The sequence below is a fragment of the Mus musculus genome, chromosome 19 (assembly GCF_000001635.26).
Source record: "Mus musculus strain C57BL/6J chromosome 19, GRCm38.p6 C57BL/6J".
Taxonomy (NCBI): Eukaryota; Metazoa; Chordata; class Mammalia; order Rodentia; family Muridae; genus Mus; species Mus musculus.
The window spans coordinates 41,176,408-41,198,011 of NC_000085.6; the positions used below are offsets into that span (position 1 = coordinate 41,176,408).

The 21,604-nt window shown below is 47.2% G+C and overlaps 1 protein-coding gene across 2 annotated transcripts in view; it reads right to left on the reverse strand.

The window, feature by feature from the left end:
• The window catches only part of Tll2 (tolloid-like 2), a 129,909-nt gene that overhangs the window by 95,468 nt on the left and 12,837 nt on the right, over positions 1-21,604 (reverse strand). For both annotated transcript variants that reach the window (NM_011904.4, XM_006527095.3), the window contains exon 2: positions 6,794-6,904. In NM_011904.4, the coding sequence (NP_036034.1) occupies positions 6,794-6,904 (111 nt within the window). The remainder of the gene's footprint in view (positions 1-6,793; positions 6,905-21,604) is intronic.

Below are 21,604 nucleotides of genomic sequence, written 5' to 3' on the forward strand. Positions count from 1 at the left end.
TGTTATCTGGAAGCACTCCCACCTCAATGAAGAAAATTGGTAAAATACAGAATTTTTGTAAATAGGCTGGAGAATGTCTCACCATGGGTGTGGATATTCAGAACTCATGGTCTGTCTATGGGCCTAATTAAAATTACCCCATCCACTAATTCCCTCAAGAACCCTGAGGCTGAAAATGTGTTGGAGAACACATATATGCTGAGTCTGTTTTTAGATCCTCCCGCCTTGGAAAACAGAGCCCAGAAACCCCGAATCAATGTATCTGATTCAGGTACCTACATGCCTCTCAGGTACATAGCAGTCTCTGATGTCTGTCTTTGTAGTTTGAAACACCAGAGTTTAAATGGTCTTGAAATACATGAGGGTGTGGTCCCATTGGCCCTTCTATTTCGATGGCAACACAGAGAGTAAATGCGGGTACCCCTCTGCCACCCCAAGTTGTGGTCAGGATCAGGAATAGCAATCTAGAAGCCAAAGGGATGATGGGAGAAGACTTTATGACTCAAAGATGACACCCAGAGAGAGGACACAAGCTGTTATGTCTTAGACTCACTTCTGCTCATTTATTTACTTTGAGCCCCGAAGCCAAACTGCTGGGGTTCTGCAGGTGCTCTGCACAGATGGCAGGAGTTAAGGAAGTAAGAGGCTAACTTGGCCTCTTCAATGGGGATGAACACAGCCCAGTGACTCAGAATGACACTGTGGGAAACATCGATTTCCATCAGCAGCAAGAAGTAATTAAAACTGCTTCCTCTTTCAGAGTTCTTATAGAGATCAAGAACTCAGATCCATTATCCCAACAGAGATAACTGCAAGATAGAACTTCCTCTCAAGGTACATTTGCAAAGATGGGAATGTTCAAAACAAGCCTCCTCAGCCCTACAGGGAAAGAGGAAACAAACAAATGCAGCCCGTTGGCCACACAGGCTTCTGCCCAGCTTGTGTTGTTAAGAGGAAACTCAGGCTCAGAAACAGGGCAACCAGGTCCCGCCAGGCATACGGAAGAGATGCAAAAGGGTTGGAAAGTGTGTGTGCCTCTGTGTGTGTGTCTCCCGCTAAGTACTTCCTTCACTACACAGCTAATCCGATTAGCAGCTTTAGGAAGCTCCACAATGTTAATTCAAGAGCTCCATTCACAGAGAAGCTAGGCCCATGCCTGCCCAGAGCTCCTTTCTTCTCCCAGCAAATCAAAAGCGTACAGAGGGACTCTCCCTGAAGGATACACTCTTGCCTCCTGGCCCCACACACATCCAAATGCCACTGCCACATCCGCTGGTCAGCTAGCTCCCAGGGCTGGAGAATGGGCCCATCCAAAAGTGGAGAAGCGAGGGCTCTTTCCACGACACACCCAAATGTGGCCATTTCAACAGCACTGTCAGCCAGGTGACAGCCTGCAGCTGGCAGATGTCACCGGATAAAGAGGTGTCATAAAGGCACGCAGTTGCAGAGCTAAGCATGAGGCATCAGCTTTCTCTGGTCTTCAGTTCTTTGTCTGTAGAATGGGGGTTTAGAGCAGAGTGGATCAGAAGGCTGGACGGGAGGAAGCTCAGGGTGTGGACAGACACGATGTCATTGGGTTGGACAGAGGACAGAAGGGGAAGGGAGCCTGTCTCTGTAGACTGTGGATTGGGAAGCTTTTGGACAAGCAATGGGAACATCTGAAGGGGCTAAGGAGCAGGGCTGTGCTCCACCTGTGGCATCTTCCCCACAGGCTCTGCCTCCATCCCTGCATGTCTTCCTCCTCCATGTCCTGCGTCCTCTTCTTCTTGTGTGAAGATTCTGGTCACTGAATTTAAGGGTCCACTCTAAACCAAGAGGATCTCATCCCAAGCTCCTTAACTAACTAGATCTGCAAAGCACCTATCCTCTGGGTCACTTTCTGGAGTTCTATTAGACATGAATGGGAGGATCCCTATTCCAAATACTATAAAGTGGTACAGTGGCCAGGAAGATGATCTAGAAGCAGGATGTGGAGGGAGAGAGCTGAGGCAGGGAAGCTCATTAGGACTCAACTCAAACCTGTGGCCTAAGTGAACAGTGACGGGAGTCATCCCTACTGGGTGCCCAGAAGCCTTCGACGGCTTCTTATGGGCCCATGTAGAACACTGAATGGGCTCTCAAACAAGAGCATGGCTCCTCACTATCCAAACTGTTCTCCGCTCCTTCCTGATGACAGAATACAGCGGGATGGCCAGGGAAGGATGCAGCAAGCAGGGAGCCGGGCCACTGCCACTGAGTGAACTCGGAATGTGAGGACCTCCAGGACCTCTGGACAAAGAGCCCGGCTGGCCCACCTTAGAAGCAATTAGCATCCCTGTGTTCTAAAGCCTGGAGAGAAGCTCTCCAGCTTATAGAGTAAAACCAGAGAAGTGGCCTGTGGCTGCTCTGCAGTGCCAGCCTTTTCTCTATTGCCCCATGCGGGGACTTCAGCTCTCTCCTGCTGGACCTCCCCTCTCAGCCTCCAAGAAAGGAAACTGCATTTATCAAAGTGTAGAGACTAGGTAAGCTACAATAAAGACTGCATCCTTCCCAGAATTTGAACTAGCGAGACTGGCTTAAAGAATGGCTCCTTTACACTTATTTATGTTTTAATCCAGAAAATGCTTAAAGGCCTGTGTACAGTCTTCATCCTAGAAACGCCATTCTCATTTTAAAATTACATTAAAAGGGAAACAGTCTTCACATCCATGCCTAAGGGCTTAGATGTGGTGTGGCGGGGCTGCCCGTGGACCGCTGGTGGCCTTGCATGGGGTGAGGGGCATCCACGATGCAATGTTACCAAACATGTAGATTACACCAGCACATTTCAGAAGTAAATTTATTATGTTTTAAAAGGGGTGTGTGTGTGTGTGCATGATTGTACACAAGGCCATGTACATCAAGACAGAAAGGAATCCAGCAAGAAGTACCAGTGATCCCTGGGGCTGAGATAACAGGATTTTCCTTTTTCACTTATGAGCCTTTGCACTTTAAAAAATCAAGCAGTCTTAGTTTAATCATCAAAATCAATTAAAACTATTCCCAACCTGAAAATAAAATAACTATTCTAGATCGTCACAAAATGCAATTGACCCTCGGAGAAAAGTAATTGGGATAAAAATTCACCTTGCCACAAAAACACGCTGAAGAAAAAGCCTGCACCATGCTGAGAAAGGAGGGGGCATCTCTGGTGCATTCAGAGCCTTGGTGTCCAGCCTCCTTGTCCCACCCCCTTTCATCTGTGGCAACTTCCCCTGGTCTTCACTTTGATTCCAATCCTTTCCTACACCAATCTTCTTGATGCAAATATGAAGAAGAATTGATCCTTATCGAACATTTATCAGGTGCCAGAGACATCACACTTACTCTTTCCTGTGACTTCATGATCTTACTCTGAGGTAAAAATTATTTCTATTCTCATTTGGCAGATGAAAAAACAAAACAAAACAAAAAAACAAAAAACAAAACAAAACACTGATGATCACCTCTGGGATTCATCCCAGATAGTGCAAGCCTGTGTCTGTGATCAGTGCTCATAGCATCCTTCCGAGGCCAAAGCCCCTTTGGCACACATGACCTCCTAGTGAAGGCCAGGGTCTGCAACTTCTATTACCACTGTCTTCTTGTCCCCATCAACACTGCTCAGCACCTTTCTAGGTCCAAGGCACTGGCCTGCCTCTGGGGAGTCCAAAGCCAAATGTGATGTCCTCCCTGTCCTCCATTAGCTCACAAGATGAGGACAGGGCAGATAAGCATCTCAGTCCCACATCTATGCTGAGCAAGCGTCTGAGGTAGAAGATCTACTGGACATCCCTTCCCCACAGCATCCTTAGTAATCTTCCATGAAGAGGACTCTCTAGCAGCTGTGCATGGTACTGTGTCTGACCACTGCCCAGTCTCTCTGCAGTCTTTCTCTCACACCTACTATACCACAGCAAGTGCCCTAGGAGCAGTGAAGGAGAGCTGATGGGGTAACCAAACCTGATAACAGACTCTGCCTGGTTACCACTCCTGCTTCCTAAGGAAGTATGTTCCCATCTGGAGTGTGAATTGGCACAACCCCTTTGGAAATTGATTGGATAATATCAACTTGAACCCAGTACCCTACCATTCCACCCAGGGCAGCTTCCCAAGGGGCAATGGGTGCTTAAGGCAATCTATTCTGCCTTTATCACGTTTATTATAGCAGGAGACCCTGAGTTGCCCAAACGTCTGCCAACAGAAGATGTTGCAGAACAGTTCACAGCCCTGAAAAGGGGGCAAGCTATTTCATCAATGTTATGGGTGAATTTTGTAGTAGTGCAGGCTAGTACAAGATACAGAACACTTAAGCAGGGTGTGGCCTGAACAGACAAAGCAGGGCGATGCTCATGAAGGTCAGATGAGTGACGATCCTGGGAAGAGCACTGACTGTGAGGGAGAATCTTTGGGGTCTGAAACATACCACGCGAGCATCGTAGTGGAAAGTTCATCGCAGTGAGTGTGCAAGATATTCAGTGTTCACTGGTTTTAAGCAACGCTGTGGATGAAGCTTAAGAACCACCTTAAGCACAAATTCATTAGATCATCCTCTCCAGACCCCTGGGAAGGGCTGAGGAAGAGGGCGAACGGATGTTGCGATAAATCACAAAGAGATGGCTTGTTATGCTGGAGCGCAGCTGAGGCGGTGGATATGCCGTTATATATATAAAAAAAATAACCCAATTCTTCATTTGAACCCCTAGTCAGTTCTTCAAACCACATAAAAGAGGCCACACAAAATTTAATGTTGCTCATAGACTCAGACACCACAGATGTGTCCCCAGACACTAGCAATGGCTCCGTGACCTACTGACAACATTGGCTGTTCATCTGACAACCCCTGTGGGGAGCTGTGTAGACAACCCCACTAGCCACTCATTCTCCTCAGATAACCTCGGAGCCTCTGACTCTGGACACATCTCATCCTCCTCTCTCTGGTTTTCAGGAATAGTCCTAACATCACCAAGTACATCATTAGGGATACACCCATGACATCACTACCAGCAATCAGTGTGACCAGTTGTTTACATCCTCAGCATCCCCAGAGCAGCTAATAAGCTACGGGAAGCAGAGGGTTGGGCCTTTCCACCAAGAAATGGCCAAGTCCATACTTAGTAAGCTATAGTCTTATTGAGACCTTTCAGAGAGGACTCCTGTTGTAAACAGGTTAAGCCCAGGCTCATTAGGGTAGAAAGTAGAGAAGTTTTTGTTTGTCATATGCCCTAGCTATTTTCTCCAGATGTCTACTTAAAGGAGTCTGCCCAAAAGACCATCTTCCAGTGACTACAACTTACCTCTGTTCCATATAGACCCCCTCTTGTGTTTCCTATGTACCTGTCTTCCCCTTCACCTGAAGTCTCCTCTTCTATTCAGGGCTCCTTCATGACACAAGATGACAGTGCCATGTATATGATGCCCCAAGACTCCTCCACTTTTGTCTTTTCCCACTGCTCTTAATTTACTGCACACTCACCATAAATTCCTCCTATTTCTTGAGATTTTACATGCCAGGCACTGGGCTAGTCTTTTACCTTTGGCATCAACTTCAAAACCTCTATGAAATGAGTCCAAGTTTCACCCCTGTTTTACAGACAGGGACAAGGAGCCAGATATACACCTGTCTGCCTGCTCTGAGGGTCTCCATGAAAGCAAAGGTTAGACTGCTTTCTGTTTCTCTCACCAGAACTGAACCTGACCCAGGATGAAGCATAAATAGCTTCAAGAAAAGGAAGGATGTGTGGGGAAAGGTTCACAGATAGAAGGATGCTGTGAGCCTCAGTCATCAAATAACAAGTTACCATCTGTCACATGAGGATTCCTAATCCCACATTCAGTTCTCTGCACTACTTCTAAGGACCAGGAGGCTACAAAGCTAAGGCCACTTGAGTCTAGTGTATGGGCGATAGAGGGTGAGGGGCACCCAGGGGACCAGCTTCATCTCAAGGTTGGCAGCCCAGAGAGAAAGAAGAAAGAAAGTAGTCACAGGATGAAAACTGGGTGGGTCTCCTGGCCCAAACAACATAAGGACTTGCCTGGTTGTCAATCAAACAAGTGCACAATTTTCCATGGGCAAACATCTCATTTTAGCCTGGTCGGTTGTTACCATTGACAATGTTGTCAGAGATCGTTTAAATCCAGCCCAATTAGTAATTCTCTCCAGTCTGGGACAAGCAAAATCTCAAGCTAGATTCTTAAGAACCAACACTGGCCTCCAGGCTGAACCTTCCAACAGAGGCAACTAGAGAATTTCTTAGAAGGATTAACTAAGTTTGAGCTGGGACAATGGTTTTGTTGATGAAGTGCCTGCTGTACATCATGAAGACCTGAACTTGAGTGATCAGCAGTCACATTAAAAAGCTAGGTGTGGTAGCCCAAGGCTAAAAGCAAGGTCCAGGGAGAGGCAGAAGCTCCTTGGCCAGCCAACCTAGCCAAATTGATAAGCCAGAGGTTCAGTGGGAGATGATACCTTGAAAAAAGTGGTGAATGAGCTAGGTAGACACCTGACACTGATGTCTGACCTCCACATACATGTGCACACATGCACAAGTGTGAACAAATGCATGTTTCACATGCATATATACATACAGAGAGAGAAAGAGAGAGAGAGCAAGACCATGAAAAAGCTAGAGAGTGAGAGATAGAGTGAGAACGTTTAATGTCCCAGATCCATGCCTTCATCAGAAGAGGTGGTGTGGTCCCTCCAGGTCCACTCAGGTCAGAGACATCAAAGATTTCTAGTGGAGCCTTCAAACATCCCACTGGGACCCAAGCATATGAGGAGGCCAATACTTGCCAGTGTCATGTCCTGGTTTGTCAATGGATGGCTTGGTCCAGTCCTCAGCCTTGTCGATGTGAAATAACTTGAGATCATCTTCATCCAGAGCAATATCTCCCCAGAAGACAGCTAGCAAGAGAAAGCACAGTAGGTCAACTAAGCCTGGAGGTCAGGAAAGGGGATTTGTCAACTAACCCCCAGAAGAAGACAGAACTGGCAATCAAATTTCTCCTGGAGTCTCAAGAGATAATTGTATTAAAGCCATAGTATCTGGGCCAACCACCATGGCAACCCAGAGGCTTGGCTTATAGATACCCCACCTCATGCTAGCCCTAGGTCTCTGTGGGCAATCCATCATGTAGAGATGGCTGTTTCTTTCTTCTTCTGTCCCCAGAATATAGAAAAAAAAGGCACAATGCCATCACTTTTACATCGCTCTCAGTATCTGCTGCCCTTCCCTGTGAACCACTTCCCCATTCTACAGGTTCCTTGTCTGAGGACAAGCAATGTTCTAGATAGCCAAGTCCAGCACCTGGCATCTTGAGCACAGATGGTGTAGAACACAGAAATGGCTTATAGGATGCTGAGTCATTCTACTTTGGGGACAAGTCCACATAGGCCCATGTAGTAAAGGTGTGGACCTCGATGGGCCCCACTGGGAAGCAGTGGAGCTATGAGGTTGGGAGAATGGTCCCAGACCCCTCCTCCTTTTTCTCTTTGCCTTCTGGTGATGAAGCATGCAGTTCTGTCCCACCAGGTGCATCGCCATGGTGCTGTTTGGCCAATCACTTGGCTCCCTTCAGCTCTGGCGTCTTCATCTGGGGATAACGTTGGAACTGTACCTCAGAGTTGTGTGAGACATAATCAAGGTTTGCTAACAGCAGCACAGGACTGGACACGGTGAGTGCTCGGTGACCCACAGGCCACCCTGATTCTCACTGAGTTCCCTCGGTACCTGTTTCTCTCCTCTTCACCCTGAAGACAGTTACAACTCCCACGTCTGCTCCGGTGAATTCTCCTCCCATCCCGACACACCCCTTCCTGACTCTGTGTTGCTGTAGGATTAAACTGTGCCATCTCCTCCCCCAGCAGATGCTGTACCTGTGCCCAGCAGACTTCAGGCAGATGAGGCTGGGGATCACGCAGCACACTAGCATCAGGGTTCTTATGTTTTACAAGCATCAACGGCGTCAACCTACGCGTCCACTCCCCCCTTTCTCATATTGATATTCCCATATTAATTATGTACCCTCTTATAAACCAGAAAACGGAGTCTCAGTAAAGAAACTCATACTCAGGGTCACATGACCAGCAAGGGGCAGAGCTGGCTCCAGCCCTGGCCGCTCTCAGTTCCTATCCCTCCACCTCACAGCCCCCTCAGCATTTAGATCTATTCAGCTTCCCCCACTTTGCAAGATTCTAAATGTCTTGAAGACAGACTCTGGCTTTATGCACACACATTTCATCTGTCAAAGACCACTTCCCACACTAAGAAAGCTAAGCCAGAGGCACAACGTATGGAACAGAATCACGTAGATACTGCCTGGGAGAAACCAGGCACACAACTTAAATTCCCTCAGTCTGAGCTTCTTCATCTCTCAGATGGGGGTAAACCTTGATGTTGCTTCCTTCCAGGATTGCTGTGAGCATCAAGCAAGTTGCTGTGAGCAGGGGTTGAACTCAAAGCCAGTACCTGGACCCACTAAATAAATGTGATAATGTATCTCTGTCCTGTAGACCTCAAAATCCTCAGCAATGTCTATATGAGAAGTGATATATAGTCACCACGCCACCCTCGGGATCATTGTCCTTCACGAATGCCCAGCCCAGGATGGACCTTACTCACATCAGACACAAGTGGGCCCAGGGCTGGCTTTGAGGCATCACACAATGGAAAGATCTGGTGTTCAATTCTTCCTCAGAGCCCAGAAAGACCTTGCCACAGTTAGTCACATTTCCCACCCTGTGGCCTCCATGGCCTCCTGTGATAGAATCTGCATCCAATACTCTTCCCTTCTGCCCTATAGACTCATCAGATTCCATCTCAAGACCTCTGAAACTGACCTCATGGATATCCCACCCAAGACAGTCCAAGCCGCATCGTGCCCACAACTCAGAAAGGCACCTCCTCCACAGCCATCTGGTGTCCAGAAAATGGCGTTCAGTGGAGATCCGCAATCCCAAACTCCTGCCGCAGGGGGGTCTTCAAACCACAGGGAGGGGCTTTAGTTTTCTCTATTTACCCACTGTAGTTAATATTGTGTCTCCATGGAGAAGAGCAGGACACTGAAGAAGGAGGTTTTAATAACTCAGGAAATAGCGGTAGTGCTGTGATCGATTAGTAATGACTTCCATGGCCCAGGGGGTGGGGGTGGGGGATGGTAACCCTTCTGGCACGTGTTTGTCAACTCTTCCTTCATTGACAGGAAGGAGATGGTCTCATAGTGTTTCAGAGGGAAAAATCAAATAAGTTTGATCAAAAGCAACTGCTTTCTTGGAAAATCCAAGAGATAAGTTGAAATAACTGGTTCAACGTTAACATATCAGCAGTAACACACCAGATAGCTGTACAACAACAACTTGTGGCAATTTTTAAAGGGGTTCAATATCTGAGCCTCAGTGTGGTACGCACTAACTTCCTGTGGTCCCTGGACACTTGGAATATGGTAAATACGAAGGAGAAATCTTATTTTTGCTTTAATTAATTGAAACGTCGATGGTTGCCTATGGTGAGTGACCATGTCATAAATATAAAGTCGAGTGTAATGTAACAAAAACTACATCATATTATATATATATATTTAAAAGAACAAAAAGAATCAGATACCTTGGAATAAGTTTAATAGGAAGTGTGGCACTGCGTTAAGAAACATAGATTGGGCTGGAGAGATGGCTCAGCGCTTAAGAGTACTGACAGCTCTTCTAGAGGTCCTGAGTTCAAATCCCACAACCACATGGTGGCTCACAACCATCTGTAATGGGATCTGATGCCCTCTTCTGGTGTGTCTGAAGACAGTGACAGTATATTCACATACATAAAATAAATAAATCTTAAAAAGAAAAAAGAAAGAAAGAGAGAGAGAGAGAGAGAGGGAGGGAGGGAGGGAGGGAGGGAGGGAGGGAGGGAGAGAGAGAGAGAGAGAGAGAGAGAGAGAGAGAGAGAGAGAGAGAGAGAGAGAGAGAAAGAAAGAAAGAAAGAAAGAAAGAAAGAAAGACTCCTGCTAAAACTGTAAAAGCAAGTGAGCAAGATAGCACGCTGGCTAAGGCACTTGCCTTCAAATCCTGGGACCTGAGTTCAATCTGCAGGACCCACACTGTGGAAAGAAAAAGTCAGCTCCCACAAGTTGTTCTCCGAGCCTCACGTCTGCACAATGGCACACACACACACACACACACCATATACAAACACACAACACACACACACACACATCATATACATAAATGCACATACAAAAATAAATCACAAAAATGAAAACTAAAAAAAAAAAACCTATAAAATGGGGTAATCCTGAAGGAGAAACATACTGTAGTCATGAATGAGAAAGGCTATAATTTTAAAGATTAACTCTTCCCAAGGTGATGTGTAGGTTCAGATACTTCAAAAAACACAATAATTTTTATTATTGACAAAATTATCCAAAATTCACCCCTATAATTATGTGAGAACTGTAAAGAGAGAATGTGATAGAGTTGCCACATCCCTGTCACAAAGACTAATCTAGAGCCAGACTCTAGATTGTGTAAGAAACCCCTAAAAATGAGGTCTCACAGATTTGTGGAAAGCAAGAGACTCTTTGATGGCTTGTGTTGAAACAAATTACTTAGCTAACTAAGGAAAAATTGAGTTGACTTGGAACTGTGTTCCGCACAACAAAATTAAATCCAAACAAATAAAACATTAGAGTTGTTTCAACAAAATTTAGACGTCAAAGCCTACAGTCAATCCTCCATGCCAGTTCTATACCTGGATTCAACCAACCATGGATCAAAAACAAATTTTAAAAAACCATTGTGCCTGTGCTAAACACAAACAGGCTGTTTTCCTTCTCATAGTCCCCTAAGCCATAGAGTATAGTAATTATTTATAAAGCCTTTGCATAATGTCAGGAATTATATGGGAGAGAGTACCTACTGCTACCCACCGAGTATGACACCATTTGACCTAAGAGACTTGAACATCTGTGGATTTCAGTCTCCATGGTGAATACAGGAATCAGTCCCCACATATACCAAGGGAAAACAATGCATCTAAAAAACACAGCCACTGAAATATTACTAAAAGACAGAGTGTGACCCACGAAAGCCTTTTATGAGACAATTCTCCAGGCATGCCCATGACCTCTTCCACTGCCAACTGCCAGGGAGCCAGACTGTCATCCATGGACCAGGAGCATTGACGACATCTTGGAGCTTGACAGAAATATATAACCTCAGAGGCCATCCTGAACTTGCTGAGAAAGGACTTACATGCTTAAAAGATCCCTCAAATAAATTATATATACACTAAACTCTGCATAGCCCTAGCAATGGCAACAAGAGACTGTTCCCAATACCCATGACCCTGGAGTCACAGGCTCCCTGCCATTTCTGTGTGTCTGTCATGGCTGTAATAAGAAATCAACCTGGGCAACCTTTGTGAGATGTGGAACTGCAGAGTCATAGAACGAATCTCAAATGCATTTCCATGAAAATCCCTTCTGCCCTCATCTCCAACTGACTGACCTTGCTAGAACTTTACCCTGCAATTCCGGGAGCTGTCAACAGGAGGTACTGTTTGGAGATGACATCTTGACTCAAAGGTGAGGGCATTTCAGGGAGAGACAGTGATGATCTACAATAAGAAGAACACTTTTCGGAAATAAAAATTAGAAACCTGTAGCTGGGCATGGAGGCTTGCCCCTGTAGTCCTTTTGCTCAGGAGGCTGGAAAAGAAGGAGTTTAGTGCAAGGCCAGCCTGGGGCTAGATAACGAGTTCTACGCCAGCCTAGGCTCTGAAGAGAAACCTGGTCTCCAGATTTTAAAAGAAGATAAAGAAGGAAGAAAGGAGAGAGGGAATCTTTACAAAGCGGTCGAAAGAAATTTGTGTATGCATATGTATGTGACGTAAGTACATACTTGTGTTAATATGTGCATGTGTGTAGGAGATGGGCAAGCACACATAGGTACGTATGCATAGAGGTCAGAGGTCAACATCGGGTATTTTTTTCCATCACTCTCTTCCTCAAATATATTTTTAAAGTTAGTACATGTAAACTGTAGAAATATAAAAGCAAGACCATTTTTAAAGGTATCCTTCCTTTTAAAAATGTTTAGATTTGTTTCACTTATTGTTCCTGTCCATGTGTACATGATAGGCAGGCATGCACATGGAGGCCAGAGGACAGCTCTATGGGATCCATTCTCTTCTCCCATCTTTATGGGAGCTTTGGGAATGGAACTGGAGTGGTCAGGATTTAGAGCAAACCCTTTTACCCAGCTCACTACTGCTATGGCAGTACGTGCATACCATGTCACAGCTCCTGAACTCTATTCTTTCCTGGGGTTATCATGTGTGCCTGCCCCTTGTAGCTATAAAGGAGGAAGACCCACAATTTGACAGGGATGAGTCGCTGGGACAGACTCCTGTCCAGCATCCTCCACCCCAGAGTGTGCTCAGCATAGCACGTCACCCTGTCTGTTCCTCTCTATCCACAGGAGCACGGTCTCTGTCCCCAGCCAGGCAGAGGGAGACCTCCTTCTACTCCGATGCCATCAGCAGCCACATTGCTAAGGTGTGGCTCTTTTAACACCAGACAGTGCATCAAAGGGTGGCACTTAAGCATGAGAATGGAAAATGAGCAGAACCCGGGCAGGGGGCACAGTTAAAAGTATGCTAGCCAAAAAAAGGAATGATGTATGCAAAGATGTGACAAGTGTCAAAGCTCTGTCAGGGCAGGATCAGAAGTGGTCCCAGCGGAGGAAGGAGAGCTAGCTGTACTGTGGGACATAGTCATGTGGCTTCCTGAAGATGGCAGGTCATGAGGTCACAGGAACCGAGAGGTTGAAAGGGGGCAGAGAAGGAAGAGTAGACATGGTGAATGGAGATCCAGGGCTGGGAGAAAAGCCAGGGTGCAGAAGTTCTGAGGAGTCCTTCACTTTGGCACCGCATGTCATGGCTTGCTATCCCTTCCATGCACACCTCCTCCCCCAGTTTCCAGCATAAGGCCTGGCTCTGACCTATGTTAACTTTTTCATAAAGGAAGAAATGAATGGGTCTCCTGGAAGACCTGAGGGAGGTTCTTCATGCAAATCAGACCTTTGGCTCCAACTTCAGATTTGAGCTCAGTTCTCAGTTCCCACACAAGCCCAGTTTCTGGAACCAGGATTCTGGGTGGGCTCAGCAGTCTGCTTCAGATGAGCATCTGGCATGGCCAAGGCTGGACATCCACACAGACAGGTGCTTAGAAGGGACAGAGTGCAGGAAGGTGGCCCTGGAGATCCCCCACAACCATTCCCATTAGAGTGTCTATGAGTCTTGGAGACACTGGGATTCTGGCAGTGTTTAAGGAAATCAGGAGCCTGACTCAGGGTGTCAGACCCTCAGACCTGGAAGTCTCTGAGCCAGGCAGCAGCCCAGCCAGGCAGAGGGAGATCCCCCCCCCCTCCAATGCTGTCAGCACCAGCCACTCTTGAAACAAGCTATGCCTTGCTAGCTCCCAAATAGCACAGACCTGCAAGCCCCTAGCCTTCCCAGAGACTCTTGGCCACATGATTCACCCAGAAACTCTCTCCAAACCCCAGAAAACCTGGTCTCTGCATGGAAGAGCCCTTCCTTCAGTAGTGAACTCTCCCCTCCTCCCCTCCCCTCTCCCGACCAGCCATTTCCTTACTCTCTCATGTACACTTAGTGCTTGGGGGACTTTTCAGTCCCCATCCTGCCTAACTACAAATCTCACACTATGGGGTCACACCTCAGGATGTCCGCACCAGTAAAGATGGCACAGCACACACTCCCACAACTCGCACAGGAAGCTGTTCGTGATCCCATACAAGTAATATTTGCCTTCATTGGCATTCCTTCACCAGCACAGGAGACCGCTGAGCAGCTCCAAGCTGCTGGAGGTCTGGCCTACAATCCACGTGCATTGAGCATCTAAGGCGGATGTTGATGTACGGAACTCCGAGTCTCAACCAAAGTGATGCAATTAACACCTCCAGGAACAGAGCCCGGGAACACGCGTTCAAATACAGGCTCCAGCACGCCCTGTTCTGATTCACACTCAAGTTTGGGAACCAACAGAATCAACGTCTCTAAGTCTCCCTCCCCCCAATATCAATTATTTGGTTCCCTTCCTGTGTCTTTTAGAGATACCGTGCGATCTGCCTCCGGCTTGGCATTTGTCCATCCCTGTGGCAGCTCAAGCATCGAGGCACCTTGCTAGACCTTTTTTAGATGCACACCTGGGGATAAGCCCAGGTTACCGCAGGAACTAAATATGGGGAGGGTGTCAAACTACTGCCATTCCTCTCAGAAAACTTGCAGAGGTTGGGTAGAGAGGCCAGAGGCAGGAGAATTACAGGGAAATCCTACCCAGAGATGCTTTTAGTACTGCTGAGTTTCCAGGAGAAGGATTTACCAGGTTTGAAGCAATTTTGTGTGAATCTTTGTCAGGGAAGTGTATGTACAAACAAACAGGGAGGGTTTTTTTTTTTTAAGTAAAAAGTTAATCGGCTTAAAGTGTGCAACTAAATCGGCAAAGCTTACATTAAAGTAACCCACAGAGAAAGGACCCCATGGAAGGAAAATCTCCAGGAGGACAATATGGCCTCTATGTTCTTTTGTAGTTCCCAGCTATAAATATTCATGGGACAGTGTTAATGGGGTCCACAGCACTATGCAACCACAATAGTTTTTTTGTTTATTCTCAGGACCATGAACTTTGAAACCATGACCCTAAATTTCAGGACTCTGCATTCAAGCGCACTCGGTAGCAAGTGGGTGGGGAGAGGTTTGGCCAGGGAGGAAGCAGGCAAGTGTGAACCGTGCCTCCTGGATCTTTGGGTGCAGATTAAAGGGCAGGATCTGTTTAGTATGGGAAGCCTCCTGTCTGCAGAGTCCACAGCTGCTCCTGGAGGAATGGCCATCTTGAGGGATGGATGGCTAAGCTATGTGAGCATGTGGCAGAGAGGAGTAGGAAGCAGTAAATATTTTAATTGGGCAAAATAGACTCATTGTGAGTTTTATATCGAAGTCTTAAGGGGAAAAGAAACAAAGTTTGGATCCAGGAATTTCTAAGATGGCAAAAATGTAAAAGCCATCTAAACAACGTACTTACTCCTCACTGGAGGAATCTGGGGAGGCAAAGCATCGTGTTCCCATCATGCTCTTTTTCATATGAGAGATGACAGGTAGCTGACACACCTGGACCTCTTCTGATTTGCTCTCTCCGAGGACAAATGTCCCTCATTGATTTCAACCCTCCTCTCCATTGAACCTGAACATGACCTCTTAATCCATCTTGGCACAGAGCCACATAGGTCCATTGATGCCTGAGAAATAACATCCAAGGAGACACCTGCCCTCTCCACCCTCCACTGTACCAGAGCCCGTTACCTGCTTGTACCAGTTAAGGATGATCTAGTCACTACCGCCTAAGGCCTGACTCAGGGGTCTGAGTGCACACATCAGAGACCCTGTAGGATCCAAGTGTCCACAGGACTCCTGGGTCGGTCAGGACCTGGGAGAGCGCCCTACACAGTTGGGTCCTATAGAATAGCTCTAAGCTGTTGGCATCTCATAGCAGATGAGCCAAGAGGGACTGGCTGGAGCCTGTGTGGATGGCGCCTGGCTGAAGGTAGCTGCTGTGTTCTGCCTTGACTCTTCATCTATAGATCAGAGTAGAGTCACACCGATACTCCGGTGGCCATGCTACACCGTGACTCTCTGAAAGAAAAAACACCGGTCAGCAACCTGAAACTATTTAAATGTACACAGCCGATTGGTGTGGGGACTTCTCATAGCTGCAAGGTTAACTGTGTTTTAAAGCACCAGATAGACTTCGGCTCCTGAGCCTTCCCCACCCAACTGGTGACTTCTTAGACACACTGGAAAGAGTTAAATCAGTTAGCAATGTCTGTCACCAGCTCTGGGGCACTGCACATGTCCACACTTTTTCCCCACACATAAATTGCTAACGTGTTAAACCATTGTGACCCCTGTAAATGAACAAGTGGAGCCGGGCCTCAGCATTCTGCTCAGTCCTTTGCCCAGCAGGTCTGCTCCTGTACCTGCTTCTCCCAATTCCCCTGTCCACTTTCACTGTGGTTGCTTTAAACCGGGGGGGGGGGGCACTGCAGACAGGGCCAGGGGTGGGGTTGGGTGGGAGGTCTGGGTATTTCTTCTCTGCTGTGGTGCGCCAGGCCTGGCTGTGGTATCTCACTGGGCTGTGTCCCCTCCTACAGCTCTGACGCCAATAACATTGTTTCCTCCCTGATTCTTCACCTCAGGGAGAGCTGGCTTGCTTCACTCCTTAAACTCTGTGTCTCTTGCTAGTTCCTTCATTAATATAAAACACACATGGTGACCCTGTTTCCCGCAGGACATCCTCGCTCACGTAGTTGTTGTGAGAAAGCCTTTTGGTTATTTCTGCAGCTAAGAAAGAAGGGAGCTGAACAACTCCTTTGACCTGGACAACACTCCTCATTACTAGATTCCAGCACGATGTGATTTTCTGCCATCTCACGTCTGCTGCCTTCCAGAGCAGAAGCCCACACAGACTCTACTCAACAGCAGCGTGGAAGATGCAGTTTACATCCGAAAAGCCAAGAGCATTGTGGATTTTAATTGTACATCATGTGTGCTTGACTATGGGACCAGGCACATTTCATAAGCCCTAATCTCTCCACTGTGGAATGATCTTTCAGAGAGCCATAAATTACAGGAGCAATTGTGCGTGACTCACTCTGAAGCTGAGGGCCACTGGAGACCTACGCAGTGAACAGAGTGGAAAGATATACTAGGTGGAGAGAAGAAAAGTTCTGGGGCCTGGCTCCAGCCAAGCCATAGCTCCCCTTGACTTCTGATAAGATACTGCCCCTCAATGCCACAGGGTTCTCACTGGGAAAATGAGACATTTAGAATAGACACCCCCAAGGGTAACCCCCCCTCCCCAGCTCCAACATTCCATTGGTTTCGGCGGAATTGCTGGTTAGCTTACAGCAATGCCTGTGGCTTGTTATCTTAACTGAGCCTTCTGCATAAAAGCCCAGCACATTTGGCTGTTTGTGGCCTTTTTCTTTTCTTTTCTTTTACCAATTTCTTTTTCTGCTTCTACAAGAAAAGAACCTTGGACTTGACCTCAAGTGCTCTTGACAATAAAACCTCCAGATTCCCAGGTGGCCATGTGACTGCATCCCAGCCAATGAGGTGATGCATACATGGCAAATTGGAAACCTCTTCTCATGGTCTTTATGCAATTTTCTTCTCCCTGCCTCTTACGGCCAGATTGCCAGTGGTGGTCTGGGCTCTGGCTGCCATCTTGGACTCTGAAGAGAAGGACCTCTCCCAGGGAGAGAAAGTGAGAAGATGGAGGGGCCTGGCTCCTGGAGCCTATCAGAGGTGCAGTTTCCATGAGCCTGGGATGCAGATTCCAGAATCTGATGTGACAAGGAAACAGATGTGCAGCTTTTTCCAGCTGTGGTCACACATTGCCTGTCGGCCCCACTCCTCCCCGTTCTCTCGTGTTCTGCTGTTCTGGAGCTGAGAGCTGTAAAAGCTCCCCCTCTGCCATCTGCCGCATGGGGAGAGAGCTCTGGATGCATAACAGAGGAAGAACCTTTGCTCGCTGGTTCTCATGGCCTCGGCTCTCTTGCCCCCGCAGGAATTGCTGCCCGCCACATTCAGAAGAACCTCCGGCTCTGACCATCCGAGGTCTTCTAGTCTCGACTGGGCAGTTCCTTGCCAGCAGGCCTGCCTTGTCCTGCTGAACAGCTACTCGCCTCTCCACGGCCTTGCTTACCCACAATCAACTGTACTTGAAAGAAATTGAATGGAAAGTTCCAGAAAGAGATGCTTGGTATTTTAAACCACATGCTGTTCCGAATAGTATAATAAAATCGTGCACTGGGATACCCTGTCCTGTTTAGCACATGATGTTTTATCAATCACATACATGTTGTACACACTACCTGCCCATTAGTCACTTAGTGGGTCATTTCAGTCATCAGATCCACAGCCACAGTATGTCACAGTGTCTGTGTTCTGATTGGCTGTACCTTCCTTGACTGTAGTTAAGGGACAGGCTCAAACACAGTGGTAAGAAAGAAGCTCTGAGGCATGAGGCTGAGGCAGATTATCTTCGACACTGACCTATGAGGAAAACTCAAGTACAGACAACATCCTGCACTTTCAGTGGCTCTATTCACTCATTGGAGGTCTTGGAGCATAAGCCCCAGCAATAATGGAGCCAGGGTATCTCCACGAACTTCAACTTCCAAGGGCCATAGCCATGCCTTCTCCCAAGAAGTTTGGATTTCTGCCTGTTGGGATGAGAGTGGGGAGCCCATGCCTTCCTAGTTCCCCCTTCCCACACCCAGCACCCCTGATTTCTTCTAAGTTCTACCTTCTCTTGCCCCCATTTTCAGATTAACAACTATGAATGCTAAATTTACTAAATGCTGTCCAAATAAATGCCTGCTGTGGTTGGAGTCTCTCTCGCCTGCACTATGATAAACAGTAGACTAACTTGGATCAGTAACTAGGCACTTAATTTTGACTGATACAATCATGGGTGGTGGGGGCCAAAGCAGATTTATAGTTTGAAATACCTTTTCTGCTTTCTAAATAAATAATCTCTCCAAAAATTACCCATGGCAAATGTGACAGAGAACAGCTGACACTGTTTCTCCTTAAGAGAGCCCACTCAGCATTTAAAGGCATTTCTAAGTGTCCAAAATCATTTGGAAAAGAAATGCAAATCAAATTGTAACTGCAAGCTATAAAAAACAAAACAAAACAAAATGCTTTTCTCAAGCCAGCACTGATCTTCAAAAGCTAGAATATATATTATCAATCTTCATGGAAAGTCTGGGAAGAGAAAAAAAATGTGGCTATTTGATTCAGTTTGCTTTGGCTTTGCTGGGGATTGCACCAGAGCCTTAGGTGTGTGGGGCATGTGCTGTACCACCAAGCTACATCCACAGCTCAGACCCCAAGAGCATCTATACTTCCAACAACTCTATAGGAATTTAGTATTAAGAAATAAAGACATGTATAACGATCTAGTTAGCTTAATGCTGGCTTCCGCAAACGCCTAGCTATTTGGGGAGCAGAGGCTGAAGGATCACAAGTTCAAGACCAGTTTGGGCTACATAGGGAATTTTGAGGCCTGAGTAGGCAACTTGGTGAAACCTTGTCTCAAAATAACAAAATGAGCCGTGGGTGGAATGTTTCTGTAACATGCTCAAGGCCCTGCCCGGGGTCACTCTCCAACGTGCAGTAAATAAATACCCAACCACAAGGATGATTCTAGCCTCATTGCTTACAAAGGAAAAAGGAAACAACTGGGAGGGAGAATCTGTGTGTCTTACAAAGGGGACTTGTTAAGTAGATGACAATGTATCTATACAACCAGGAACACAACTTAAATTGATGCTATCTATGAGTCTGCTTGTTACATAAGCATCTTCACTGCCACAGAGAGAGAACCATGGCACTGGGGAAATGGAGCAGAAGGTTCTGGGCTGCACAGAATATTCGGGAAAGGGGAACTCCTGTTACAAGCACAGACAGCGGGTCTGGAAGCACACGTGCCCTGCTAAGTAAGGGCAGTCTCATTTAGGACGTGAGATGATGGAACATTTCCAGTCCTTCCTATACGTAATTTCTAAGTGGTCCGCCATGATGTGTAACCCAGGAAAACAATTTATGTTAAAGCACTATCTCCCCCTTCCCATCTCAAAGATGTCCCGGTGCTTGTTGAACACGTCTCAGTCGCCTCATCGGGTGGCTGGTAGGGCCTTTCTGCACATCACAGCTCAGGGTCCTCACAGCACAGAGTGAGATCTTGTCCCTTTCTCTCTCCCTTCCAGCTCCCAGGGTACTAATGGCCCTCCTCCCCCAGGGTTAGCTGTCCTGCCCAGGTGCTTCGTGTTTCTGTAGCGCCTCAGCATTGCGTATCTTCTCTGAAATAATGTCCCACTCAAAAGCAGTCCGTAGCTCTCCGTTTCCCTAAGATATGCTTCAAGTTACTCCACTCCACGTTCCCTCTTTTCCAAGTTCATTTCAATCTTGTCACTGGTGTTCTTCAAAATAAGCCAGGGTAAAGCCCCAGCTCTGTCACATCCCAAGCATCCCAGGGCCTCCCATTGATTCATGCTGTTCTCCCCAGCGTTCTGCTTGCATCCCAGCTTCTCCAAATCCCACCCATCTTTTTGGCCTAAGCTGGGGGCTTACCACACACTTTTCCAGTAATCCTTCCTTAATTATCCATGATGAGTCCTACCTTTTGGATCCCTAGGGTATCCCATTTGCTCGATTCTCATTTGATAAATACAGCTGACACTATCCAGGCTCTGACGCTGTGCCGGTGACAGGAAACTGAGGGAGCCTGTTTCTTCCCCTAGTAACTTATCGTCTGGTGCATGGACAGTCATTGAGCAAGTTGCCACACCCCAGTAACTCTAATCTGTTCTATTTAGAAAAAAAATGCTATATGGGAAAATAAAGGAACTTTATAAATAATGAGCAATCTACAAAAAAAAAAAATCCAATATTATATGGGGCTGGGCAGGCGACGTGGAGAAATGTGCAGGTTGGGTCTTATAGAAGCTTGGGATGCCTGTATGGAGGGCCTTGAGAGGCTGCCAGAAAGACTCTCCCTCAAGGAAGAGTGGCAGGTGATAGGGAGGGGCCTGCAGAAGAGGGCAGGCAGCCGCTGAGGGCTCAGAACTAACCACCTTCTCCAAATGCCTGCAAAGTTCTGAATCGTCCTCAACTGCATCTGATTCTACAAATGGAGTCAGATGTGAGTTTTAAAAGACCATTCTGCCTATAGCATGCAAAAAAGATTTGGGGAGTGTGGGAATCCACAAAGTGTGTGTGTGTGGGGGGGTGGACAGAGGAGAGGCAGGGGCAGCGGGTGGGCGGGGCGGGGCTTAGATCAAATGGGCAACAGTAAGAATGGAATGAGGCAGAGAGGCCCAAAGTTGAACCCAGAGCCAGCAGGACTTGATTTGGGCTACATGGCAAAGTGATGAAAGTCAATGGCCTGCATCCTGGTTCCCTGCTAAAATACTCGGGTGGACTCTTGCACCTGCTGTGACCACTTCTGAGCCAATGGAGAAAGGCAAAGAACTTGACGGAGGACAACTGGCCCCGGACCTGGAAGAGTTAAAGAGCAGGCAGGTTGACAATCTCTGTGGGAACAGGCTTCAAGGACTCCCACCAGCACCCACCCGTAACCCAGGTGGGAGGAAACAGGAGTGTGGTGGGCAAATTGCAGCATGAGGCGGGGAGCTAAATGGCCCAGCTGGTGAAGCAGGCAGACCCAGGCTGAACACCAACACTCGAGTGCGGGCGAGTCTGAGACTATTGATTGGCAACTGGCAGGAGCAGTTAGAGGATGGCGTGATCACAGATAGGTCGCTAACCAATCAGCAGGAAAGCTGGGCTCCTGTTGCTAGGCTTGCATCCAGGCAGAAGTAGACTGTGAACAGGCTGAGTGGGTACAAGGAAAAACCTCTTATGCATATCGGTATCTGCCACCCTCTCCTCGCTTCACGGTTAAGAGCCAACGAGCGGTGGAAATTAACACTTGTCACTTGCTGTGGATCCCAAGAGAACTCTGCGGC